At 46.3% G+C, this 27,789-nt stretch overlaps 1 protein-coding gene across 1 annotated transcript; it reads right to left on the minus strand.

Moving 5' to 3' along the window:
• Positions 1 to 10,047: 10,047 nt before the first annotated feature.
• Positions 10,048 to 27,509, minus strand: IL21R (interleukin 21 receptor). Its single transcript, XM_007441934.4, has 9 exons — positions 27,378 to 27,509; positions 19,685 to 19,789; positions 18,002 to 18,116; positions 17,386 to 17,585; positions 16,629 to 16,783; positions 15,502 to 15,679; positions 15,062 to 15,155; positions 14,485 to 14,569; positions 10,048 to 12,494 (listed from the first exon to the last, which is right to left on the minus strand). The coding sequence occupies exons 2-9, from the start codon at positions 19,728 to 19,730 to the stop codon at positions 11,664 to 11,666; spliced, it is 1,704 nt and encodes a 567-aa protein (XP_007441996.1). The 5' UTR covers positions 19,731 to 19,789; positions 27,378 to 27,509; the 3' UTR covers positions 10,048 to 11,663.
• Positions 27,510 to 27,789: the final 280 nt, after the last annotated feature.

The following is a 27,789-nucleotide window of genomic DNA, read 5'->3' on the forward strand; positions in this document are numbered from 1 at the left end:
AGCTTGCAGAATTCTTTTGGAAAATTAAATGCTAAGGCTCATATTGATGAAACATGCCTGAAAATAAATAGATCTAGATCTAGATCAATATAAATATTTAATTTATATAGCTGCCCATCTCATATATGTAACTCTGGGTGGCTTACAAAATTAAAACATAATATTTTATTTTTATTTGTCATATTTATATGGCCGCCATCTCACAGACAAGTGACTTGGCAGTGTACAACAAAGCTAAAAACAAAATATACAAACATTATTATTATTATTATTATTATTATTATTATTATTATTATTATTGCTTTAAAATTATAAAAGACAGAAAACTATTGGTGAAGAGCAGGTGTTCATTACATGGGAGCCATCTCAATAGTTTGCCAGTATCCTGGGTTCCCCAGGCCTGAGGACACAACCAGGTCTTGAGGGACTTTTGGAAAGTTAAAAGGGACGAGGCCAGCCTCACTTCAGGGGGAAGAACGTTCCATAAAATGGGAGCCACAGCAGAAAAGGCCCATCGCCTAGGTCCTGCCAAGTGAAGTTCCCTAGCTGATGGGACCTGCAGCGTGCCGTCTCTGCTGGATCTGGTGGGACAGGCAGATGTAATCGGGGAGAGGTAGTCCCTCAGATAACCCAGCCCCATGCCGTAAAGGGCTTTAACAGTCAAAACCAGCACCTTGAATTGGACCCGGAAACAGATTGGTAACCAGTGCAGCTCACAGATCAGAGGTGTAATGTATGTTCTTCTAGAAACGCACATAACTCCCTGCGCCACTGCATTCTGCACCAGCTGAAGCTTCCAGATACTCTTCAAGGACAGCCCCATGTAGAGGGCACTACAGTAGTCAAACTGGGAGGTGACTAGGGCATGAGTGATTGTAAGTAGAGCTCCACGATCTAGGAATGGGTGCAACTAACACACAATATGAAGTTGAGCAAAGGCCCTCCTAGCCATGACTGCCACCTGCTCTTTAAGCGTGAGTCTAGGAGGACCCGATTGCACATGGGTTTGTTTGTGGCAGTGCAACCCCATCCAGCACCAAAGATGGTGGTATCCTGGATCTGGTGGGCCTCCAAACCCAGAGCCACTCAGTCTTGCCGGGGTTCAGCTGAACCCTGTCGTTCCCCATCCAGACCCTCACAGCCTCCAGGCCCCAGGATAAGACATCCATAGCATCACTTAATTTGCCAGGGTGAATATCAAAAAACCAAAAAGTAAAATAACCATACAAGCCTTTAAAAACATGAAAGCAATTTTAAAAACTGTATAGTCAGGGGGAGAGCACGGTCAATTCAGGAATAGTTCAACCATTTTATAGGCTCTGTACTGCCACTCTCTGATCCCCAGGCCAGATGGCAAAGCCAGGTCGTCAGGCCTTTCTGGAAAGCCATCAAGGTCGGGACCAGCCTGACCTCGGGGAACGATGTTTCATAGGGCGGGTGCAGCAGCAGAAAAGCCTCTCCTCCTGGGTTCCGTCGGGTGACACTCTCTAGTGGACAGAACCTGTAACATGCCCCTTCTGCAAGACCTGATGGGGAGAAGTGGTCCCTCAAATAACCTGGCCCCATGCCATGTAGGGCTTTATATGACAGCAGCAGCACCTTGAATTGAACCTGGAAGCAAATTGGTAACTAACGCAGATTGTGCACCAGGTCTGTCTGGGGAAGTGCAACCCCATCTAGAACCAAAAATGGTAAATTCACAGATCCAGGTGGCCCCAAAGCCACTCAGTCTTGCCAGGTTGAGCCAAAACCTGTTGTTCCCCATCCAAACTCCTACAGCCTCCAGACACCAAGACAGGATGTCGACAGCATCACTTACTTCACCAGGGGTGAAGGTATACAGTGATGATACCTCACTCCATGATCACAGATGACCTCATCCAGCAGCTTCATGTAGATGTTAAACAGGAGCAGAGGAAGCACCTCACAATTTAGGGGCTGAGGGCAGGACCTCTCACCCCTATCAACAGCAACTGAAACTGGCCACAGAGGAAGAAGAGAACCAGCAAAATATAGTGCCACTCACTCCCAACTGCTGCAACCGGTCCAGAAGGATACCATGGTCAGTGATATCAAAAGCTGCTAAGAGGCCAAGAACAGCAAGGATGGATGCACTACCCCCATCCTGCTCTTGCCAGAGGTCATTAAAAAGCATTACCAGTGCTGTCTCAGTCCCATACCAAGGCTTGAAACCCGACTGAAAGGGGTCCAGATAATCCACTTCATCCAGGACCCGCTGAAGCTGTTGCACAACCACCTTCTCAACAATCTTCCCTAAAAAGGGAAGATTGGATACTGGATGAAAATTGTCCAGAATGGTTGGGTCCAGCAATGGCTTCTTGAGAAGAGGGTGGACCAATGTCTTTTTAAGAGGTGGAAGCACCACCCCCTCTCTCAAAGAAGAATTTGCCACTGCTGAAACCCAACCAATGTAAATTAAAATGCTATGTGGATGATGTGGTACTAACCATTCTGCAACTGCAAAGTGTTGACAGCTGATGAAAACAAGGGTTTGGGTGAATTCTCAGGTGGTAAAATTTACATACAAAAAAACAAAGATAATGACAAGGCACTTACCCCAAGAAGAAGAAAGCTTTATGCCAGTCAACAAAAGACCCAGTGAAATATTTAGGACTGTATTTGACAGTAACAGAAATCTATTTCTTTTTTTTTTAATTATACCAAGTTATGGAGAGAAATTTAAAAAGATGTTGAAAGCTGGAAAAATTTGGCTCTTTTCTTAAAGGAATGGGAACATGCAAATGACCCTTTGTGCAAAGATGCCCCTCCTCAACCGTGAAAGGTGAAAAGTGGTCTTGTGAGGCTCCCTGGAAGTCATCCATCTGAGCCCTGGTTAAACATCTGCTAAGCTTTAATGTAGTCTAAGAGACCAACAGCCAGCCTCCCCAGTCCCAGACTTGCTGGGGGATTTGAACCCTGGGGGGACTCCAAGTTGCTCAGTTTCAGTATGGTGTCTGGGGGAGATAAGTAGGGGAGGTCATACTCAGGCTTATGTGATAGGGTATCTGGAAGTTTCTTCTGTCAGCCATAAATATAGGAGATACAAAAATCAAAACAGAAGAAGAATTGTGTCCACATGATTTCATAGAATCATAGAGTTGGAAGGGACCAGCGAGGAAAACAGTATGTCATCTAAATCTACCACTATGTACTTGTCTAAAATGTCAGAAAATGATTGTGTAATTGCAGCCATTCAAATCCCAAGACAATGGATATTTCCAAGAGAGCAGTCACATAGAGTGGTAAAATCTGTGTGTGATCTTATAGTGCCAGCTGCAAAGGGTTAGTGCATTGCAACACTGGCCCCACTCTCAGTGGCTGTCCATCATTGGCTTTTTAAGAGTCTGGGTGGATAATCTTAATTTTAGTCCTGTGGCTTCATCTATTAAATTAGTGGTCACCACTGAGTTCCCAAGAGCAGAGAGTTGTACTTCCTGGCCTGAATCTATACAAAGAGTAACAGGAACCATAAAGTGTGCTTGCCTGTTGTCAGCCATTTTAATTGTCTGAGCCTAGCAGCCCAGGCAGGAATGTTGCTGCAGAGCAGGGAGGCTAGTACAACAATGAACCCAACTGCTCCCTAGAGCCCAGCTTCAACCAGAGAGTCTTACATTTCACTATGTGTGCAACAGAGCTTATGAAAGCCATCAAGGTCTCCTGGATGACATCTGATATCCCACCCACCGACTCCTGCTTTGGAGTCACAGCTGGAGTCCCCATCTCCTATCCCCAGGTGGGCATACTTCTGAGAGGGGCACTCTCCCTCCATGCTCAGCCAGGTCTTGGTCATGCATGCCAGGTCAGTTGCCTCATCCACAATTAAGTCATATATGTGATGATCAGGACTATAACCTGACCCCAGGAGTCTACTTCTGGCTTCTGCTTAACATGGTTAGAAGCCTGCCTTCACACATCCTCCTTCCCAACTTTATTCTCACAATGGGGTATCTGCAAAAGAAGCAGCCATCCGTCCAGTCTTGCTGACCAAAGACTCCATTTGGTCTCCTCCTTTCACTTTGCCTTCTTTTCTGTGGTTGGGTGGCTGGAGAGAAAGACCAAAACAAGCCACAGGTAAGAGCCTAGGATTACATTTTATTTATTTAAGCAATTTATATGGCTGCCCAACTCACTCACAGTGACTCTGGGCAGCTTTTGTTGTTGTTCAGTCGTTAAGTTGTGTCCGACTCTTCGTGACCCCATGAACCATATCGCGCCAGGCCTTCCTGCCCTTCACTGCCTCCTGGAGCTTGCTCAGTTTCACGTTCATTGCTTTAGTGATGCTACCTAACCATCTCATCCTCTGCCGTCCTCTTCTCCTTTTGCCTTCAATCTTTCCCAGCATCAGGGTCTTTTCTGAAGAGTCCTCTCTTCGCATTAGGTGGCCAAAGTATCTAACCTTGAGCTTCAGTATCAATCCTTCCAATGAGCAGTCAGGGTTGATTTCCTTTAGGATTGACTGGTTTGACCTTCTAGCAGTCCAAGGGACTGCTAAGAGTCTTCTCCAGCACCACAATTCAAAGGCATCAATTCTTCGGCGCTCAGCCTTCCTTATGGTCCAGCTCTCACAGCTATACATTGCTACTGGAAAAACCATAGCTTTGATTATGCGGATCTTTGTCGGCAAGGTGATGTCTCTGCTTTTTAATATGCTATCTAGGTTTGTCATAGCTTTCCTCCCAAGGAGCAAGCGTCTTTTAATTTCATGGCTGCAGTCTCCGTCTGTGGTGATTTTGGAGCTCAAATAAATAAAGTCTGTTACTGCTTCCATTTCTACCCCTTTTATTTACCAGGAATTGATGGGTCCAGATGCCATGATCTTAGTTTTTTTAATGTTGAGTTTCAAGCCAGCTTTTGCACTCTCCTCTTTCACCCTCATCAAGAGACTCTTTAGTTTTTCTTCACTTTCTGCCATTAGGGTGGTATCGTCTGCATATCTGAGGTTGTTGATATTTCTCCCTGCAATCTTAATTCCAGCTTGTGATTCTTCCAGCCTGGCATTTCTCATGATGTACTCTGTGTATAAGTTAAATAAGCAGGGTGACAGTATACAGCCTTATCGTACTCCTTTCCCTATTTTGAACCAATCGGTTGTTCCATGTCTGGTTCTAACTGTTGCTTCTTGGCCCACATACAGATTTCTCAGGAGACAGGTAAGGTGGTCCGGTACCTCCATCTCTTTAAGAATTTGCCACAGTTTGTTGCGATCTACACAATCAAAGGCTTTTGCATAGTCAGTGAAGCAGAAATAGATGTTTTTATGGATCTCTCATGCTTTCTCCATGATCCAGCGAATGTTGGTAGTTTGATCTCTAGTTCCTCTGCCTCTTCGAAACCCAGCTTGTACATCTGGTAGTTCTCAGTTCACATACTGCTGAAGCCTAGCTTGTAGGATTTTGAGCATAACCTTGCTAGCATGTGAAATGAGTACAATTGTGTGGTAGTTTGAGCATTCTTTGGCATTGCCCTTCTTTGGAATTGGAATGTAAACTGACCTTTTCCAATCCCATGGCCACTGTTGAATTTTCAAAATTTGTTGACATATTGAGTGCAGCACTTTAACAGCATCATCTTTTAGTATTTTAAATAACTCAGCTGGAATGCTGTCATCTCCGCTAGCTTTGTTGTTAGTAATGCTTCCTAAGGCCCACTTGACTTCGCTCTCTAGGATATCTGGCTCAAGGTCAGTGACCACATCAGTGTAGACATCAGGAACATTAAGATCTTTCTTGTATAGTTCTTCTGTGTATTCTTGCCACCTCTTCTTAATCTCTTCTGCTTCTGTTAGGTTCCTGCCTTTTTTGTCCTTTATCATGCCCATCTTTGCACAAAGCGTTCCCTTGATATCTCCAATTTTCTTGAAGAGATCTCTAGTCTTCCCCATTCTATTGTTTTCCTCGATTTCTTTGCATTGTTCATTTAAGAAGGCCTTCTTATCTCTTCTTGCTGTTCTCTGGAAATCCGCATTCAGTTGCTTATATCTTTCCCTTTCACCTGAAGGGCGTTGTTTTGATACACAATTTTACACTCTCTCATAATGTGTGGGCATGCATGTGATAGTGCACTCTATCTTATTTACAAAGGATTAACTTGCTTTGTAAAGAGCACAGCGTTTCTTTCCCCCACCTTATCTCTTTGTTGAATGCCTGATTGCCTTCTAAGAGAGCACAGCATTCCCCCACCCCATTTCCTTTAGAAGCAATTAGCCAGATGCCTGACTGAACAAGTAAGCTATAAATTAGATTCATACCGGGCAGGCAGAGACACCAAATTCCAAAGAAGTTAGGCATTTCCTTGGTAACCAGAAGGAAAAAAAAGTTAAACTTAGATTCACCTCTTTAGGGCCCACCTTTACTTTTCCCTGGGTCATCCCAAAATTCCCTTGTATGGATATGAGGGGATGTACTATCTGAATACATCTGAATATGCCTATAAAATCTTTGTTGCTCACTTTGCAAGGTGTGGTTCTGGGCAACACTCCTGATAGGAGAGTCTTACAAAGTCTTGTCCCTGGATCGCAGCCCTCAGCCCCTTGTCCCACGTCTGGCAGCCTGATGGTCATTAAAGAGAGGTCAAGAGAGAGACATCCCATTGGAGAAGGTCTGCCTCATTGCTATACCCTTTGGCTTGACCTATTGTTTTCTTTCAACTTGGCTGGTAGGGATTCATTAGAAGCTAATTAAGCTAAGTTAACACTGAAGAAACCACTCTGTATTGTTCAGTTCAAGGCTTTTTAACCCTCTTCCTGTTCCTCCACACACCTTTAGCCAATATTTACAAACATTTATTGTTACTGCTTTGGTATTGCCGCCTCCACTCTCTTCCTTCAGGGCTTATTTTGGTAGTTCCTGGGCACACATACAAGGACGCCTTTAAGAATCTGCCTCAGCAGAGAAGCATTGTTCCAATAACGCTGGTTTCCTGATCGCTTAGAAGGAAATTGCCTCTTTTCCTCCTGAGCTACTTTTGTTATGTACCAAGAATTGTTCATTGCTTCCAGTGTGAGAAAGGCAAACTATCCAGTCATAGGGTTATTTATCTTTCTCACACTGTTACAAGATGTTGTATCTTGGTGAGATTATTGCAACTTTAAAAAGCAGTAATCAGATCAAAAACGGAAGAGGCTGGGTCATCCTGCACAGGCAAACCTCTTTTTTGCATGTAACAGTGAAGATCTCATTTAACAACAGGACTCAGTTTTCCTGTAGCCTTTACATCTCGCTGCTTCCAAGATTCAGGGGAAGAAGAGAAAGGGAGTCACCTGTTTCCAAAGCAGTGAACGGGAGTCCTACCAAGCACTGTCTCCTCCTTCTCTCTATTGATTGCTCCTGCACATCTTTGCAGCCTTGGATTACTTCCTTCCTTGCCCAGCACCATCCCTTCATCCCATGCATTGCAGTCACAGATGTTAGTCAGTTCTTACCATGGTTTACTGGTCACTCTTTTTCTCAAGGTTCCTCGAGTGGTGCAGCGGAAGGTCCCCAGCCGCAGCAGCAGGCTGAGCTGTCAAAGCCGGCGAGGTGGGGGGCAGTGGCCAAAGCCATGGCAAAGGAGCGAGGAGCGAAGCAGCAGATGATGGCTGCCGAGGTGCATGGACCCCAACCCATGTGGGAGGGGCGAGTGGACAAGTTAGAAACCCAGATGACTTCCCTGGCAGATGACCTGTGGGCTATGAGGGCCATGTTTGAGAGGACACTGGGTGGCAGCCAACCGCTCCAGGCGACAGTACCCCCAGGGACGTCGGAAGAAGGTAAAGAGTTGTGCGAAGGTCCACGTCCAGTGAAGAGGATGAGGATTATGTTCCTAGGAGAGTGAAGAAGAGCCCATTGCAACAATGGGGCTTAACCATGAAGTTCGCCAGGGACCCGGCACAGTTACCCTGTTTTGTAATGCAAGTGCGGGTCTACATGGAAGGCTACAGTCCTTTATTCCAAAATGAAGCAGAGAAAGTGACCTACATGTCAGGTTGCCTTGAGGACAAGGCGGCGGAGTGAGTGGTAGAGATGTACTGCGGAAAAGCTCCACCCCTTGGGAAGCTGGAAGTCTTCCTGGCCGCCTTATGTAAATGCTTCGAGGACCACTGCGTGACCCTGAAGACGAGGAGAACATTAGCACAACTCAAGCAAGGAAGTAGACCAGTGTCTGAGTATGTGCTGGAGTTTAAAGGTCTGGCTGAGAAACTCCAGGAATTCCTGGATATGCTCCTGATCGAGTATTTCCAGCAGGGTTTGAGCCCAATTTGCTGCATTGTGTGTTGAACCAGGGCTACCCTGGGACCCTGGACGAGTGGATCACCCTTGCCACAAATGTTGAGGAGCAGTGGTTGACAGCTACTGTATGTTCCTGCCAAGTCTAGGAAATGGGTCCTGGAATGGGGCTACAACAGCAAAACAGCAGAACACTTTGGGTTCATAAAGACTTTACACCTCCTTCAGAGGCAATTCTGGTGGCCAGCAATGAGAAAGGATGTAGCTGAATATGTGGCTAATGGCGGGGGGCGGGGGGGAGCCGATGGGTTTATTGCAGCCAGTGGTGAGCCCGGACAGACCTTGGAAACAAATTGCTATGGACTTCATTGTGGAACTGCCCGAAAGTAACAAGAAAACTGTGATCTGGGTAGTCACTGACTTATTTTCAAAACAAGCACACTTTGTGGCGTGTGTGTCCATCCCCTCAGCAACCAAGCTAGCCAAAATGTTTATACAGCATGTCTATAGAGCTCACGGAGTCCCCGAACGAATAATTAGCAGTTGCGGGGTTCAATTTACTTCAAAGATTTGGAAAGCTTTTGTAAAGTTAATTGGATCAAGTCAGGCTCTGAGTTTGAGTCATCACCCCCAGACGGACGAGCTTCTGAACGTCTGAACTCTGTGTTGGAACAGTACTTGAGGTGTTTCATCAATTATCAACAGGATAATTAGGAGGAACTCTTGCCGTTTGCTGAGGTGGCTTATAATAACGCCGTGCACCAAAGTACCGGGTTCACCCCGTTCAAAATAGCTACTGGGCAGGATTTTGTCCCAATCCCTGAATTGCCTCAGGAGGCCACTTGGGGGAGCTCAGCAGATGATTGGGTTAAGCAAATGACAGAAATCTGGCTGGATATAAAATCGGCACTGGAGCACGCTAGGGAAAGTTAAAAAAAGTTTGCTGACCGGAAGCAAGCACTGGAGAAGCAATGGAAGGTGGGAGACAAGGTGTATTTATCAACTAAGCACCTCAGAATGTTGCAGCCATCAAAAAAGTTAGGACTCAAATTTGTGGGACCTTTTACAATCAAGAAAATTATCAACCCACTCACGGTTCGTTTACACCTGCCTCCGACCCTTAAACAGATCCACCCCGTTCATGGTGACCTCTTGAAACTCTGCAATGAGTCACTGGATTGATGGAGTGTTTCTTTTGTTGGGAGCCGGAGGTGACAAATCATTACAGACTGGCCCAAGGTCCCACCGCTGGCTTCATGCCTAAGGCGGGATTAGAACTCACTGTCTCCTGGTTTCTAGCCTGGTGCCTTAACTGCTAGGCCAGACTGGCTTTCCGACCCAACCTGTGGTGTGTCTAAACAAGACATCCAGTTGCCCTCCCCATTCACCCTGCTTTTTCCTTACTGGAAGAAAGCTGTTGAAGATGAAAAGACAGCACGGGTTTGTGCAACAGGCAAGACTGCAGCGTGACTGGCTAGCTTCTGTGGACCCAGCCCTTATGGCAAGTTTCTCGTTCATCTGTGTGGCAGGAACTTAAACCATGGTTAGTAAACCAAACCATGCCAATAACTATGTAATGTCATTTGATCCCTAGCATTAAGAATTTGCCATTTGGATGGAACCCTTGAAGCATTCTTAAACAAAAGAGTTGTAACATTATACTTAGATTAGGGCAGTGAGGCTGGGAAAGACTCACACCGGACACATTGGGTGGTTTTGGCCAGGTATTGGCTTGATTCACATGTTACACTAGGCCATAAATTAAATAAATAAATAAATAAATAATGGGATCTGATTAGGCATTGCATGAGCCCAGCCACCATGATTTTAAACCGTGGTTTATTGTTTGGACTATTATTTTTTCTGGTATATTCAGTAAACATCAAATACAAACAAGCTATGTGTGATATATTGTCTCAACCTATGCAGACAAATACTGAACTAGATGGGCCAAAGTTCTGATGAGATATAATTCTGCTGCCCATGTTCATTATTCAGAATGTGCTGACATTTTTTCTGAAAATACTGCAATCTGAATTTGTCAGAGTTATGAACGAGGTAGGGAAAGCATGCAGAGCATGATTCCTAGAATTCTTTCTAACCCCTTTACCAGCAGACACCATAGGAAGCGTCTGCATGTTCTTCTGGGATGACCCAGAAGCAATGTGCTACCCTCCCCAAGTGTTGTTATGTCTGCACTGCAGGGCACAGGACAGGCTGAATGGGCCTCACTCTGGGTCACATGACTGGGGGGGCTGAGAGTGGAGCACTTGCCAAAATGTGGAGCAGCTGCCTCTCGCATTGAGATACCTGGGCGGGGGGGAGGGGGAGGTTTTCTGGATCCTCTCCCCTTCAGTCCCTGGTCTGATATGCCCATTTTCAAACTCAGTCTTTCTTTTGCCATTTCTCCTTCCACACCAACTTTGGTCATCTCCTGTTTAGTTTTCTCAGGGTGGCCCCAAATCCTTTCATATCATTCCTTCCTAACATTCTGTTGAGTTGGAAAGAACTTGCTTAAAAATATCCAAGATGTTCTCGTTAATGATGCTTCTGTCCAATGTATGACACTAAGCAACAAAATCCTTGCATGAGGAAGAAAGACGTGTGTGCTGCAATGGTGCAGGCAAATTTATCTATTTCACATATTGCGATCACACTACACATCACAACCTCCTCCCGCGTAGCCTCTGGATGCCCGAGTCTGAAGGCATCTGGGACAAAGGACTGCAGTCTTGTAACTTTTATTCACAGTCAGTAGGTTGTCGGTGTCCGTCTGAGCTGGTCTAAGAAAGCATCAAACTTGGCAGGAAGGGAATCCAGATCAACCTGTCCCACGGCACTCAGACATTTTGGAAACCCTGATTCTTGTAGGACAGTCTTACTTTTTAAGTATCAATATCAACTAAACAGTCTTTAATTTAATAACAAAAACACTGTTTTTGCAGAAGCAAAAGGCTTGGAGTGGCTCACCGTCTAACTGCAGCTTGCCCTAAAGGAAGGAGGAAAGACCAAGAGAGTGCCTGATCCTGGGTTGCCAGGCACAGGACAGATGCGGCTTGCAGGCGGGGAACCCTGGAGCTCAGCCCTGCTCCCCACTCCCATTTTTCTTTGGTGCCCCAAGACCCAATTCCAGCATTGCCTGGAGAGCAACACTTTTTCACAAAAAAGGTTTTTCTCAGGCAGGTGAGCACTTTCTGGTGTGGGGCATATCCACATAGCTTTTAAAACTCCTAGCTCCTATCTAATGGGGAGGGCTGAGGAGAAAAGGCAATATCCATGGACAATGTTTGGACTAAGGCCTTCCTTAGGTGAGTAGGTGAGACAGCACGGGCCTCTGGTACAGCAGCATCCTGCAAGGGCTGGCAGAGGCTCATGGGATGCATTGGGCTGGGCCCCTCAGCCCCTGCCCAGCCCGCTGAGTCCCTAAATACTGTGGGACTAAATCCACTGCTTGACATATCTTGGCAGCAGAAAGACCTCTCTTTCGGGTTCCCCATCAGCCGTGTTGGGCTCAGACTGGCAACTGCAACCTGCCGGCATTTCTCCAAGCTCACCCTCTCCAGAGCTCCTGCAGTCGCAGTCTGCAAAGCCACTGTCAATGGTGTCGAGGTCCAGGCCATTGACGGGGTCGCTTTCGCCATCCCAGTCAGGAGACAGAGGCCCCCTGCAGAAGAGGCCTTCCTCTGCTGGGGCGGAAAGGCAAGCACTCAAGAGGGAGGTGGCAGGCAGTGGGCCAAAGAATCCCTCTGCCGCCCTTAGAGGGCAGCCAAAGGGAGGATTGCTTGCCCAGGGGGCCAACCCAGAGGGAAAGGAATCCGGGGGGGGTATCTCATTCCCTGGCAGCAAATGCCCAGAGACCAGGCCATGGCTGCTGCTGCTGCTGCTGCTGCCGCCCAACTGCAGGCCACGGTAGGCATCTCTCTCACTTGTTTCCATCTCCTCCTGCAGTTCCTCAAGGGCACAGCATGGACTGGCACTGCTGCACCTGGGGCAGCAGTTTGCAAATTCCTCAGACACTGTGACTGTGCCAATGGAGAGGTGGCCATACCCCTGCTCCCATGTGGCACTGCAGTCTTTGGCCACAGCCTGCAAGCATTCTGGCAGGAGGGGGACAGACACTGGAGGCTGCAGATTCTGGCCATCAGTCCAATCTCCCTTGGCACAGCTCAAGAGAAGGTGCTTGTGTCCAATCCCAAATGTTTCTGGCACAACCACACCCCAGTCAAAGGCATCTAGGGTTGCTCCGGAGCATGGGGTGCCCACCCATTTCTGTAGAGAGAAGAAGAGAGATACATGCAGTTACAACAACTAGAGAAAGAAGGTGCCATCTAGGTGGTTAGTTGCTCCAGAGAATATTGCCGCCTACCCAAACCACCTAGCAAGATAACCTTAGTCCTATCTGAATGATCAGTTCCTTGGTTCTCATCTACTCCGTTACTGTGCTAGCACTCTCTTGGAGCAGTTCTAAATACAAACACTGTTATCAGTGTATTGAGGACACTACTCTAAATCCCCAGATGACCTAACTCAGCAGTTTTGTGGAGATGCTGAACATCATAGGAAACAAGATGGAATCCTGTGAAGCTCAAACCACAAATGCCTTGGGTGCAGCACAAATCCTCCAGCTTCACCATCTGAAGCAGCCATCCAAAGAGTGAGACTCCTACACAGCAGCTGTGCCTGTTCTGAACTCAGACAGCATGGTTGATGGAAACCTTAAGCCCTTGAGAGCTCCAGGAGAAGGCACAAGGCCCCAGTTCCCTCCCTCTCCTGGTAATGGTCATCCCACAAAAGGAAGGCAAGGTCTGTGGTCAACTCAGGCCTTGTTAGAAATGAATCTCAAAAATCAGAGTTTTTGATTAAACTTTAGGGAAAAAAATAACCTAATGGTAGGATGTTTGACAATGGGACCAGTCACTCAGAGAGCTGAGGGCTCCCCTTCTTTAGATGTGTTCCATTGGAGACCAGACAGCCATCTATTTGGGATACTCGAATTTGGATCCCTGAACTGAGCAGAAGCTGGGCTCGCACTGAGTGGTGCAGTTGTGGGTGGGGAAGATTGTGGATGGCAGGTTTCACATTCCATTATAACACCACCAAGAACGAGAAGCTAAAAGGAGTGGGGAAGTGATAGCTCAACCTCAGAGATGGTGGAGGAGGTCCACTGGAAGGCCTTAGTCCAAACATTGTCCATGGATATTGCCTTTTCTCCTCAGCCCTCCCCATTAGATAGGAGCTAGGAGTTTTAAAAGCTATGTGGATATGCATGGGAGGCACAGCTGGAAAGGCCAGGATCCTTTCCAGCTCAGATCTGGATGGACCTCTTTAGAAGAAGAATCTTGGGAGTCCACTGACGGTTCTACTGGAAGCCCTGGATGTTACAGTGATCCAGGAGCAGCCTGAAATTCCCCAAACTTTTCCTGAGCCTGAGCCATTTCCCCCCTCCCCCCTTTATCCTTCAGTTCTCAAGAGCAGATGATCCAGGAAAAAGTGGCCCAGACCGTGAATGTTTTCTGTTCAAGCAGCAGCAACAGTAGGAGGTTGCAGATTGTAGCTGGGCATGACGTATTAGTTACATTATTGATTCAGTTTGCTGGCCATTTGTTCTTAGTGCATCAGGCCTGTGTCTCAGTGTCAAGCATTCCCTAGCAAATAGGGCAGAGACCTCTTTACCGTTTAAAAATCCCACATATGCTTAGTTTGCTGACATGGGAAAGAGGAGCATCTGCATTGTGGATAGGCAATAGGGAGTTGATAGGGAGTGCAATGCAGGAAGAATTGGTGACATAGGGAATGACGATCCAGTGTGCCTTTTGCTCTAATCCAGCCTGCTGCTCACATGTGTTCACTGGCAGGCCGGCCAGGATGGGGAGGGGATGTGCCCTCGGACAGGACATGGTTCCCCTTCTTCAGCCTGCTTAGGATCTCTCTCTGGGCACGCATGCCCACAGGAGGGTGATTGAGGGAACCAAGGTGTTGTAGTGGAGGACAGGCTGGCAGGGCAGGCTGGTGCAGGGAGGAGGCCGACTAATCTGTGCTGTTCCCTTGCCTGTCCTGACCTGCCACAACAGCTGCCCATGGGCTGCCCTCCTTGCAACAGGGAGCACCTGCTGGGGCAGTGGTGGCCTTAGGGACTGCCGGCTCTGGGCTGCCAGCAGCTTCCCAGAATGTGCTTCGTGAAGGCACCCCCTTGCAACTCTGAGTCCTCCCCTCCCTGCAAATTACTTTGTCTGGTACCTAGCAAGGAGCTGGCTCTTACCTTAAAGTCTCCATTGTGGCTCAGGTAGAGAGACTGGAAGAAGGGGGCTGGGCTGGGCGTGAAACAGTCCAGCTTCTTCCATAACCTGCAAGGGGAAAGAAAGCCCAGTCACCAGATGTCGTCCCACCTGCTAACGGGCAAGTCCTGAGCAGAAGTCACACCCCTGAGTTGCACGGCATCTTTCATTTCTCAAGTCCCCCAGTCCAGGAGGAGTCTTGAACTGGGCACTCTTTGCCCCACCCAGTGGCCGGTCTGCCTGGAAAGAAGGCCGGTTTTTCTCCCAGGTAATCTAGGGACAACAAGGAATTCATTGTGCTTTGGGACATTATTGATTATTCTCTGGTCCCCAGCCTCTGCCACTTGGCCCCTTGAGATACCCGTGGAAGCAAAACACACCAGCCCCAGCTCATATAGCTTATGCTGGCTGGGGATGATGGGTGCTAGATGAAAAACAGACATTTTGAAAAAAAGCCTGCAGTGGAAGGAGACACGAAAAAGCCTGCAACTCCGTGGCCAGGCCAAAGTGTCTCTGTCTTCTTCCTGTGCTGCATCTGGCTTCCCTTGCACTGTCACTCACCTCTGGTGCCACCCCAGGAAGGCCATGAGGACAGCAATCAAGCTGAACACCAGTAAGAGCACCTCTGGCCATTGGACTCCACCATGCTCCGAGGCTGAGGAAGGGAAGTGAGAAAGTCATTCTTGTTATCCAACCTTGAATAGCCAGTGCAGGAAGCCTGCTGCTGGGGGAGGCTCCAGAAGCTGAGCTTGGGGTCAGAATGTACCTGGTGTCCAGGTCCTTGGGTCCTCATAAGCTGGGTTCCCTGGACTGAGAAGGTAATTGGGCTAGCTGTACCTCAGGAAAAGCAAGGTTGCCCCTTGCTCATTGAAGAGCTATCGTCCCAGATAAACTGCTTGAGGGCAGGATGGGGTGCATTGACTGCTGGCTCTCTCCACCATCTTGGCTGAGAAGGTGTGGAAAGGCCCAGCCTGAAGGCAGAGGATGGTATGGGGGCTCACCCTTGTACATTGTCTTGAGGGCAGCTTGGGTGCTCCAATCACTCCACGTTCCCTGGTAAGAAGACTGTTCCCCCGGCTTTGATCGCACCTGGAACTCATACTCTGTATTCTCCTCAAACTCCTGGGGCAAGAGCCACAAGCTCCGTAGGTCTTGCAAGAGGGATTTCTGGCTCTGCCCCTACATGAGGGAAAAGGAAGAGAGAAATCTTAGGAAGTGCTTCCCCATCCCAGCCGTTCTGAGGCAGGTCAGGCCCCCAAAGAGAACCAGTTTTAACCCAAGACCACCCTAGGATTCTGTGAGATTAAGCTGGTCACTGGGTCATCTGCAAACCAGCAGTTAACTCTCTCTTCCAGCAACCCAAAGAAGAGCCCAGAATTATCCTGTCAAAACAGTCTCTGCTGGATTTTTCATTTCACTCTAAGGGACAGGGGGATCCCCAATAATGCAAGAAGTGCAGAGGGAGATGTTCTTGGTAGCCCTGACTTTGATTGGACTTCAGAGATTATTACTGGTTTTTCCAAACCAGTCCCAAAAACTAGTATCCACCCACACCCTGCAAAGGAGGCTAGGAAGAGACCAGCCAAGAAGGCTGTTCCTGAGCTAGCCTTGAGACTCAGGAAGGCTTGCTGGGGTGGCCGCAGAGTGAGCCAGCCTTGTGAAGGGAACTGGGCTGGTGAGGAGCAGGCATTTTTCTCCTGCTTATTTTTTATTTCCAGGAAAGTGTACAAATCAGGACCACCATGTGGTATGGCCATGGAGAAGGCATTTCCTTTTGACTCACACCAGGGGAATGTCAGGGTTGGGGGGAGCTCTGTTGGCTCAAACTTTTGTTTTAATAGGAAGCTTCAAAGCCATTCTTCCAGGCTTAGAGACAAGACAGTCTTACTTTGTGAAATAAGCATTATTTGCATGTTTAAAAAGCATGGGGGGGGGGGCAACTGCAAAAGGTCATCAGTCTTTCCCAAACATTAATTTTCCTACTTTCCTCAGTTGTGCACTAATTTTCCTCGATTGGGCTGTCCCTGTGTTCCATCCTCCCAAGAAGATCCTGCCTATGCCTTCTGATTGACCCTCGGGCACCAGCTAGCCCTTGAATTCCCCCCACCTCGCTGCTCTGCCTTCTTACTTGCCAAGGATGGCCTTTCTTCTTGTATCGCAACTCATACTGCAGGTTGCCATCCAGGAAGTTGTACTCTTGCTCCAGGTATCTTGTCTCCCACGAAATGTTGTAGCCGGTGAGGGATACGGTTGCGGCCAGGTGGATTGGTGGACATGGCTTAACTGGACAGGAAAGAGAAGCTGGACTAGGGCATCCTGCTGCAGGCAGCACCCGGCAGTTTTAAGAGAATTAAAGCGGTGCAGAGGATTGCAGGGCAGCCCCCTCCAAAACCTGTCCGAGAACTTGGTTTGCTTTTTTCTGGAGGGATGTGGAGAGCAACAAGAGACAAGCAGCGCTTCAGCATTTGCTCCTGGGCAGTGGTTGAAACTGCTTTTTAGGGACGTCTTAAGAAAAGTTTATTTTCCAGTCTCTTCTGGCTCTTTGCAGCCTTGGCTTAGCATACCCTGAAAAACTGAACATCATAGCACTTTCAGTGCCCTCAGCTTGTTCACTGCAAATGCACCTAAACATAGCAAAAACTGCCTGTGTCCCACTGATCGCTCCTTCCAAAGGAAAGCAAATCCAGGGTAAGCACGAACTGGAGGGTCTCCCCACTCAGGGGAGGTGGGGATCACGTAGGGGGAAAGTACTACAAGGAAAGCAGGCACCAGGCGATTCCCCTCATGCTGCCCTTTGGGGCTTCCTCATCCACTTGGTACCTGCTGCTGATTCTCTCTCTTGCTCCTGCCTGGGAGTTCAGCACCAGGCCTTTCTTTGTACTTACTGTGATTCTGGAAGAGGAAGGTCTTCTTGCATCCTTGGAGAAGGTGAGAAGGCTCGTCCACAAGCGTGGTCATCGTTACGCTGACATCAAATATGTTGTTGCCAAAGCACAACTTCTGCTCTGAGAAGCAGGAATAGTGCGCATGGGTAGCATTGCTGGAGGTAAGGTTGAAGGAGCAGCTCCCTCCTTCTCCACAGTCCCTTGGAAAACAAGCATTGCAGGAGGAGTTAGCAAGAAGGCAAATTCATGGGTTCCATGATGCAGGATGGGAACAGAGAGCGAGGTGCCTGGAGCCCCCCAGAAGCTTTTCTGGGCTTTCTCCTTCTCTCCATGTGGAGAGGTGAAGTCTCTTTACTGCAAGCCCAACGCCCCCCACCCCCCACCCCCGCGGAAGAGCCCCTGCTTTCATCAGGAAAGTCCCTTTCACCCACAGCTGAGCCCCGCCATGGAGTTTGCGAGGCGGGAGGGACAGGCCAGGCGGCTGTCATGCCAGAAGCAGAGCCTGATATGGGAAGGGAATGGTTGTGAACGCTCCTGATCCTGGTTCCGGAATGGACAGAGAAGCATGGTGTGCCATGGGGGCCTGGGGTCAGCAGCGCACTGTCCTCATACCTACCAGTTTGCAGTGAGATTGTACAGAGCCCTCTCAGCAAGGCTGACTCCATCTCCCCACGTGCATTCTAGCGTCTGGATGTAGTCAGCAAAGCAGGTGAGGTCCTGGCAAGCCGAGGCTGCATGGGAAGCAAGAGGCTGCCATGTCGGGTTGTAGCTCCACAGGCACTGGGGCCAAGACAGACCAGCCTGAATCCCTTACCTCTAAGCCACCCACCCACCCCCACCCCACTTGGCAGCAGCAGGCCTCCTGATCTGCCCTGGAAACCCCCTGAGGGGGTGAGGTGAGCTGCAGAAAGAGCCATGAGCCCCTTTTCTAGCAGCGAAAACACAAATCCTGCTTCTCACGGTCCCCAATGAGACATCAGCAGAGGTGGAGGAAATAATTTTAGCCCAATATTTCCTTGTTGGCTTCCCTCTTTTTTCATTGGCGCATCTCAGAGAGGGGAGATTTTTTGCCATGTTCTTCTGCCACTTTCTGTCACTTTGGACAAGTGGGCACACGGTGGTTTGCCACAATTATACCGTAGCACAGTCACCATGTTAAGACCAGCTTTGTGTTTTAATCGGTGCTGATTAAAATAGTTAAATTATTAAAAAAGCAAATTAACAGACTGCCTTTCTGGTCCTTACTGTTTCAGAAACTTTCCCCTCATAATTTCCTTTTGATTTACCTAGGGAACCACCTCTAGGCACAAGCCTTTTTTTTGCATATAACAGGGCCCCCTTCCCCTTAAGTGCAGGGAAGCATAAAGGGGAGGAGAGAAATGGGGATAAGGAGACACAAACAAGCAAAGATACAAACATAATTTTTCAAATACACACATGTAAGGGAAGTTTGTGGCTCGTGCTATAAACTGCATGGTATTTGCTTGTGAGGACACACAATTATTCATCTATAAACTCATTTTTAGGGAATTTGGGGAATAGGTATAGAACAGCTTTTCCCCACATGCTGCATTGCAGATACCTGAGAGTACAACTCCCATGTCAGTGCTCGTGTTGTGCATTCAGGATGCATTTGGTGGTGGAAGAGAGGGGGTGGGCACAGAAAGGAGAAATGCTGGAGCTGTTGGGTGTTCTGATAGAACTGAATTTAGCACTTGGTCCCACTAAGTGCAACACTTCTGTTCGCCTTTGCTCCTGCTGATCTAAGGATTGCTAGGAAAAGTTCCTTTCTTGTTAGCTCTGAAGGAGGCCCATGGCAACAGAACTGCTTTCTGTATGATAGTTGGGCTTACGTGGAAGAGTCATTCCTAGCACCAAATGGAAGAACTTTTGCCCACCCTGAATTTCCCTTGGCTTGGCTTTTATGCCACCATGACCAAGCTCCTCAACAATTGTATCATTAAACCTGGTTTGGGAGTAGGTGCAGGTGGAAACACTTTGGACAGCTGTAGAGGAGGGGAGAAACTCAGACTTTTCCCCCAAAAGTAGGCTTGGGCCCTGGATATAAGGTCTTGCCTTGAAGAACTGAAAAGAGGCTGTAGCCCTGTGTTTTAGATTTGTGCTCAGCTGGAGTGAAGCACTATGTAGTTTTGATAATTAAACTGGATATCCCAGACTCAGTGGGCAATGTGAGTTGTATAGGCAGGTGTTTGTAGCTGTAGGCCATTCTAGGCAACACAAGTGTGTTGATGGAACATGCCCTCAAAAATGTAGAGACAGACGTACAAAGACAACTTACTGTACTGAAGGAGAAGTAGCAACACAGCAGTCTGGCACAGTAGCATCTTTTCCTTCCTCCTATTAGTACTGGTTCACTTGCTTTCCTGAAAGCTGTCTTCTGCGTCTTGGCCAAGAAATGTTAGAGATTAGTAGTGGTGGCAAGTCAGGAGGCGGGGTATAAACCTTATATACCCCCAAATGTAGGCCTTTCAAGATTCAGCAGAAAACACTTGCATTGTTGTATTTCAAGTTGTATTTCAGGGAAAGGGATATTTGCCAACTCAGGAGCAGAGAAACAAACTTGCAGTCATAATTCTCTTACTCAGCCTGTTATCTCCTCAACCTAGAGGAAGTCCAAGTCCTCAAAATCAGACAGAATAGGTAGAGTACATTACTGATCATGGGCACCTATGCAGAATTTCAGCTGGCTTTGCAGTGTTGCTGGAACAAGATCTTTCTGTCCTAAGAGGACAGAATTTCATCCAGGGTTCTTGTTTTCTCTTGTCTTCATCAGAGAGTATGCCTTGATTTTGTTGTGACTAATTTTCCTACCTTGCCTGTAGGATACTACTGAGTTCCCCTTGAGCCCCAGGCTGCCATACAAGAATATAGTGAGGACACAGCAGTATTACAGTATTGACAATGGGATATTTCAATTACCGTGACATCAGCTGGAAATCTAACACTGCCAAGAGTCAAAAGTCTAGCAAATTCTTGTCCTGTCTTGCTGACAACTTCATTTGTGAAGTTGTGGAAAAAGGAACTAGGATGCCTGCTATCTGGACCTAATCCTTAACAAGAGAGAGGTTGGTTGAAGAATGGAATGTTACTCAAACCTTAGGGGAAAGTGACCATGTTATCAAAGAAGGAAGAGTCATACTTGAATGTTGGATTTCAGAACAACAGATTTTGATCAACTCAGATGAAGATAAGTCAGATCCAGTGATTTGAAATACTGATGGAGAAAAAAAAATGCCCAAGAAGAAAGGGAAGTCCTGCAAAATGAAATACTGAAGGTGCAATCACAATAAATTCTAAGTGGGAGGCAAGCGTGGTACACACAGAATTACTACCAATATACTGAAAAGAAAAAGGGCATATATAGAAAAGGGGAGAGTGATGTGCAAAGAAAGAAGGATACGAGGCAGCAACTGGAAACTGCAGGGATTATCAAAAAGGCTACTGCACAGAATGAGCTGAGGCAAGAAATGCTCAAAACAAGGGGAAAATAAAACAGGATCTTTTGGGGTGCCACAGAAATGAAACAAAAGACAAAGAGGCTGTAAGACTTATGAAGAGAAAGAGGTGAAATGGAAAGGGGTAAAATGGGTAGGAGGATGAGAGGACAGAAAGTTTCAACTCACATTTTACATTTCTCAGGAAAGAAAGGAAACCCGGGTCTCCATGGTTGTACCACTAGTGGAAGGAGGAAGTGGCAGTTGCAGGATGGAGAAGGAGAGGGTGAAGAGCAGTTCACCAATTTAAACAAACTGAAATCTCCAGGGCCAGATGGATTACATCCCATAGCACTGAAAAAAATTAGTAAAGGTGGTCCCAGAACTGCTTTTGATCATCTTTGAGAACTCCTGGAGGACTGGTGAGGTCCCAGAAGACTGGAGAGAACAAAATATTGCTCCTCTCCCCCAGTGAAGGAAAGGAAGTGGACCTGGGAAATTACAGACATCTATGCTGGGCAAGGTCCACAAGCAGAGTATTAAACAACATATTTGTGAGCCCTTGGACAGGAATGCAGTCATTAACAATGGCCAGCATGGGTATATCACAAACAAGGCATACTACGTTTATCATTGTCCATGGGGTTTTCTTGGCAAGGATACTGGAGTGGGTTGCCATTTCCTTCTCCAGTGGACCACATTTTGTCAGAACTCTCTGTCATGACCTCATCATGACATCAACAACCTCAGATATGCAGATGATACCATCCTAATGGCAGAAAGTGAAGAAGAACTAAAGAGCCTCTTGATGAGGGTGAAAGAGGAGAGTGCGAAAGCTGGCTTGAAACTCAATGTTAAAAAAACTAAGATTATGGCATCTGGACCCATCAATTCCTGGCAAATAGAAGGGGTAGAAATGGAAGCAGTAACAGACTTCATTTATTTGGGCTCCAAGATCACCGCAGACGGAGACTGCAGCCATGAAATTAAAAGATGCTTGCTCCTTGGGAGGAAAGCTATGGCAAACCTAGATAGCATATTAAAAAGCAGAGACGTCACCTTGCCGACAAAGATCCGCATAATCAAAGCTATGGTTTTTCCGGTAGTAATGTATGGCTGTGAGAGCTGGACCATAAGGAAGGCTGAACGCCAAAGAATTGATGCCTTTGAATTGTAGTGCTGGAGAAGACTCTTAGCAGTCCCTTGGACTGCTAGAAGGTCAAACCAGTCAATCCTAAAGAAAATCAACCCTGACTGCTCATTGGAAGGATTGATAATGAAGCTCAAGCTCAGATACTTTGGTCACCTAATGCGAAGAGAGGACTCTTTGGAAAAGACCCTGATGCTGGGAAAGATGGAAGGCAAAAGGAGAAGAGGATGGCAGAGGATAAGATGGTTAGATAGCATCACTGAAGCAATGAGCATGAAACTGAGCAAACTCAGGGAGGCAGTGAAGGACAGGAAGGCCTGGTGCAATATGGTTCATGGGGTCACGAAGAGTCAGACATGACTTAACGACTGAACAACAACAACAACAAGTTTATCATAGCAAGTTTATCTCCTTTTCTGAAACAGTTACTAGATTAGATCAGGAGAATGCAGTGAACAAAGTGTACAGGTAGACTTTGTTTAATGACTGCCCTGTTTAGTGACTGTTAGAAATTATGATGGTGCTGAAAAAGCAACTTTACCACCAGTCCTTTTCAGTGTCCCTGCAGTCACATGATCAACATTTGGGTGCTTTGCAACCAGTGGGGATTTACGACAATTGCAGCATACCACGATCATGTGATTGCCATTCACGCACTTCACAACTGGCTTCCAACAAGCAGAGTCAATGGAGGATCCGACAGTAAAATCAGAAGTCATGGTCACATGATGTCTCACTTAACGACCGAATGGGAAGTGATATTGTATTGGGAGTTGATATCCTTTGTGGTCACATGATGTTTTGCTTAGCAACCATGTCGCTTAACGAGTTTCTGGTCCCAATTGTGGTTGCTAAGTGAGGACTATCTGTATCGAGCTCAGCAAAGCATCAGACAAATACTCTCCTGATATCATCATTAATCAAATGGTAAAATATGGGCTAGATGACATTAGGTGGATTCATAATTGACTGCATTGCCACACTAGAGAATATAGATTCAATATTTTTGTTAATGACCTGGATGAAGGCACTGAGGGGATAATTGATCACATTTGCAAATGAACAAAATCTAGCAAAAATCTGGCTAGTACTGTAGAAAGATCTAGAGAGGCTTGAACAGTGGGCTGAAATGCACAGAATGAAATTTAACAGAGAGAAGAAAATGAAAGATATATATATAGGATGGGTAAGAGCTGACCCGCAAGATGCATGAAAAGGATCTGGGTGTTGAATATGAGCTAAGAGCATGCTGCAGCTGCAAATGTTGTTTCAGGTGTATTAGCAGAAGTACAGACTCCTGATTAGGGGAACTGTAGGAGGAAAGCTATGTAAGAATTATACAGCTGCAGTCACAAGGGCCATCTAGTCTAATCCTCTGCAATGTGCAAGAAAACTATCAAGACCTCCAGCCTCTTTATAAACCCTCCAGGGATGGAGACCTCACAGTCTTTGTAGGTAGATTGTTCCACTGTTCTACAGATCTTACTAACAGGAAGTTTTTCTTTACAGTATTAAGTGAAATCTAACAGCTGCAGCTTGTACCAACTGTCTTGGTTCTGTGGCAATATATACTTGTCCCTGGCCATCTTCCCTGTCATTTCCTTTTATATACCTGAACACTGCTGAAATGCCTCCCCTCAGTTTTCTTTTCTCCAGACCAAACATCCCAAACTCTTTCAGCTTGTCCTTATGGGGTTGGTCCTCAAGTCCCTGTATCACCTCTGAATCTATTTTAACCTGTCAATATCCTTCTGGAAACGTGGTACACAGTATGGTCTCACCAGTGCAGAGGAGAGAGGAATAAGGGCATCACATGCCTTTGATACAATGCTTCTTCTAGCAGCTGGCTCCCAGTGCTGGCTCATAGTCAGCTGGTTGTCAATAAACGCATTGAAGTCCTTTTCCGATATAGCATTTCCAAGCCATGAATCCTACATTTTTCTTCCCTAAATGTAATACCTTACATTTCTCCCGTTGAAAGGTGTCATGTTCCTCTTAGCCCAGTCCTCCAATCTGTCCAGCATTAGACTGGAATCTCATTCTGCTATCTGGGTTCACCTCCTGGAGCTCCCTGGATCAGTGTGCCCCCAGATCAGTGCCCTCAGAGGAAACACTTAAGAACAACCATATCAAGACGTCTGGCTGTCTCTGAATTCCAGAGTACAATCAAGCTTTGCACAGAGTTGCCTGCTTCATCAACATCTGTTGTATCCATAAAATGCCTCATCTAAAGGTCCTCCTGTATGAAGTTGGTGGTGGCCATGAGTCTAGGTGACCAGACAGTGATCTGATCTGACCATGACAACCAACTAATGTTGATGCTGTCCACCCTCAGATCACAAACTAATTGCTCTAAGATAAATACCAGGTGCAATGTGTGCCTCCTCCTCCATGAATCAGTATTGTGATAACTTGGGACAAGTCCATGCTTGTTGTGGCAGCCATGAACTCTTGAGCCCCCTAACCTCATCCCCAAGCTGTGAAGGTTAAAACCCCCAACACAAACAGCCTGGGGGAATTAACCATCAGCCTGGCAAAGGGGTCAAGGAACTTGAGGAGGGATCAAGCTGGGCAGCAGGGAAGCTCCCATCTTGTCCCTGGCACCTAATTTCACATAGAAGGCCCTATACCCAGCAACTATGGAACAGCACCCACGGCCAAAGTCAGATGCTCACAAGATGTTAATGCTACCTCCCCTGCCCTGCCCTTGACTCGAGTTTGGCGTGCCACCCCAAACCCAGCCAGGCACATTTTGGACAAAGGCACCTTCCATCCTCACCTAGCCAGGTGATCTATGCCAGGTCCCCCCACACCTTCAATGCCGGGTTGCGGAGGAGCAAGGTCTTGTTACAGATGGACCTGCCATTCATCAGAAGCAGCCTGAGTCCATAGCACCCAGTTATCTGACACCAAGAGCTAGGTTTAGGGCATTGGACTGGGAGATGGGACAGGAATCAGACTTTCTCTCCCCAATGGCCTGCCCCCTCCATCCCCGTGCTGTTTTCCTCTCCCATAACTCTCCCCTCACTCTCTACACTCCTGATCATCCTAGCTCCCTCCCCCAACAGCAACTCCCACCCTGCCTGCTCGCTATCTGGAGCTGTTCCATCAGGGCTGTGATTCTTCCTAAAGAAGGGAGGGGCAAGAGCAAGAATTTGATACCCAAATTCCAGATAATATATTTGGAGTTAGAAACAGCTTTTGGGCCACAAAAAATAATAATGCTAAACAAGGAATCAAAAAGTTAGTGACCCAAAAGACAAAGAATTACAATTGTTGCATGCAAAAGGACAAAGACAAGAGGAGGACTAGCAGAAGGAAGATAAGGAGGAATGACTCACTCCTAACTATGAGGAACAGATACTTATGTGTGGTGTGTGGACCCCCTGGCTCATGAAGTGTGTTGTTACCTGGGAACATGGATCAGGGAAGGGCCAAAACTTATCAAAACCACTGACAAATATCTCTTCTTACTTACGCACAAGGGGACAAATTATACTGTCAAGAGTACCTATAACTGCATCACTTCAGGCTTGAGGCTGTAGGATTATCAGCAACGTTGGTTTTTGAGCGACCATCTAGATTTGGGCCCCGCAGATAGATCTATCCTTCAATATGCATGCTCTCAAAAACGCTCAGTTTCTTTACCTTAGTTCCTTAAGACCAACTCAGAACAACTATGGGGGAATGACAACCTTCATAGGGATGGAGTCATATGAATACAAATTCATATTAATTAACTTGATAATTAATTAATCAATCACATTAATTGAATGGATTGATTAAATTAAGCCATTGTGTTCAGTTGATGATATTTTCCACAGGTTGATGGCTGAGCTGAAGTAGAGCTTTACCAATGTCAGGTAACTAACTGCCTCATGGTGCTGCTGGAGGTAAGATGGAAGAGCCCCCCTCCCCTCCATCAGTGTTGGGAAAAGAGGGTTGGATACATAACATGCTAATAAAATAATCTCTGCTTGAATGAAACTGGTAAGCCTTTCTAAAGTTGAAAGAGACATATCTTGGCTGAAATGCAAATCAGAAACAATTTCAGGTAGAAAGTTAATATCTAATATAAGACCATTTTTCCCTTTAAAATCCACATAACAAAGGTCAGTTCTTAAAGACACTAAATCCAAGACATCATAAGCAGAGGTGATTGCTAATAAAAAGCTAACTTTGTGGTTAAAAGGCAGGATCAGTAAGAGCTATTAGATCAAAGGATTTCCTTTGCAGTATTGAGAGGATAACAAACTCCAAGATGGAGAAATTGGATATAAGATGGAGAGTGATTTTGCAGTCTTCAAAAACTGCATTATAAGGGCTGAGAAAACACTGACTTTTTGCAATTGGAATGTGAGATACTGTAATTGCTGAAATTAAACTACAGTAGATGAGTTCTTTGATCCTTGTGAATAGCAGGCTAGTGAAAGTTGAAAACTTACACTGAATAGCAGGCCCTGTCCCAGGACTGATCCTTTGCTTTGTACAGATACTGTGAAAAGCCTTCATTTGGCACTGCAATATTTCCATTGGAGATAGATGATAGATAGATAGATAGATAGATAGATAGATAGATAGATAGATAGATAGATAGATAGATAGATAGATAGATAGATAAGAGAGAGAGGATAGATAGATAGATAGATAGATAGATAGATAGATAGATAGATAGATAGATAGATAGATGAGAGAGAGAGAGAGATGATAGATAAGAGAGAGATGATAGATAGATAGATAGATAGATAGATAGATAGATAGATAGATAGATAGATAGATAGATAGATAGATAGATAGATGAGAGAGAATATTGTTCTTAGACTCCTTAGTGAAACCAATGAATCCTCCAAGCCATTAGGTGTAGGGAAGAGAGGTTTGTGGGTCACAATATTGTGGGAACCATTGAGAGATCCTGTTCCATCATGGAACACTAAACACTGTAGGTAATTCTATGCTACCTGGAACACAGAAAACTATGGGTTGGTGTGGCTACTGCGGAGTTATCAGGATGTTGTTTGCATTATCTTGTTGGCTTTGGGGAGTTACTCTGGTGAGCATAGTGGTCACAGATTCAGGAAGTCATCCCCAAGAGAGTCTCAACCTATTCCTTTTTAGAGCAGCACTGGGTGCAAGTTGAGTACTCCCTTGTGACAAACAATATTGGATATTTCCAAGGCTGGAAAAGCTGATTCTTTGTCCAATTATTTAGTTGTGCTTCATATATGATCACAGAAGTTCAGCTGAGATGGTTCACTAATATAAAGTCTAGTTCAATATCATGGTAAGAAATAGACAGGTCTGGGATTTTATACACCCTGGATTGCTCAGATAAAAGACAATTGTGGTCTTGTTAGTGACTATTTGAACAATTGCATCAGAAAGTATACCTCAGAAATTTTGAGGGCTTTTCATTCTGTCAGGAGTTCATTCGCATTGAGTGCAGAGGCATCTTTGATGGATCATTGCAATCAGCTCCCCAGATTGAGAGACATGCCTGTATGAGTTGCTTGGTAGAAGCTCTGGAAGCGAAAAAGACATTGTGGGTTAAGCTGGGTAGAGAGTAGTGGGGTTGACTAGATGTTGGATAATAGTTGATATTTTCTAAGGGTAAAGTGTTCAGGGTCCAGTATCATCAGTATGCTGTTGATATTCAGCTATCTATCCTGGTCCTGGGACAACCAAGTGATCCTGTTGAAGTCCTGCCCTAGTATCTGGAGGCTGTTTGGGTCTGGTTCGGGTGAAACAGAAGGGTTCAATTGTGACAAAACTGAGTGGCTGCAGATATTTGGGCCCTCTGCG

Source organism: Python bivittatus, unplaced genomic scaffold (assembly GCF_059951505.1).
Source record: "Python bivittatus isolate LINGU-HERP-01145 unplaced genomic scaffold, Pbiv_v1 ctg000030_np1212, whole genome shotgun sequence".
Lineage (NCBI taxonomy): Eukaryota > Metazoa > Chordata > Lepidosauria > Squamata > Pythonidae > Python > Python bivittatus.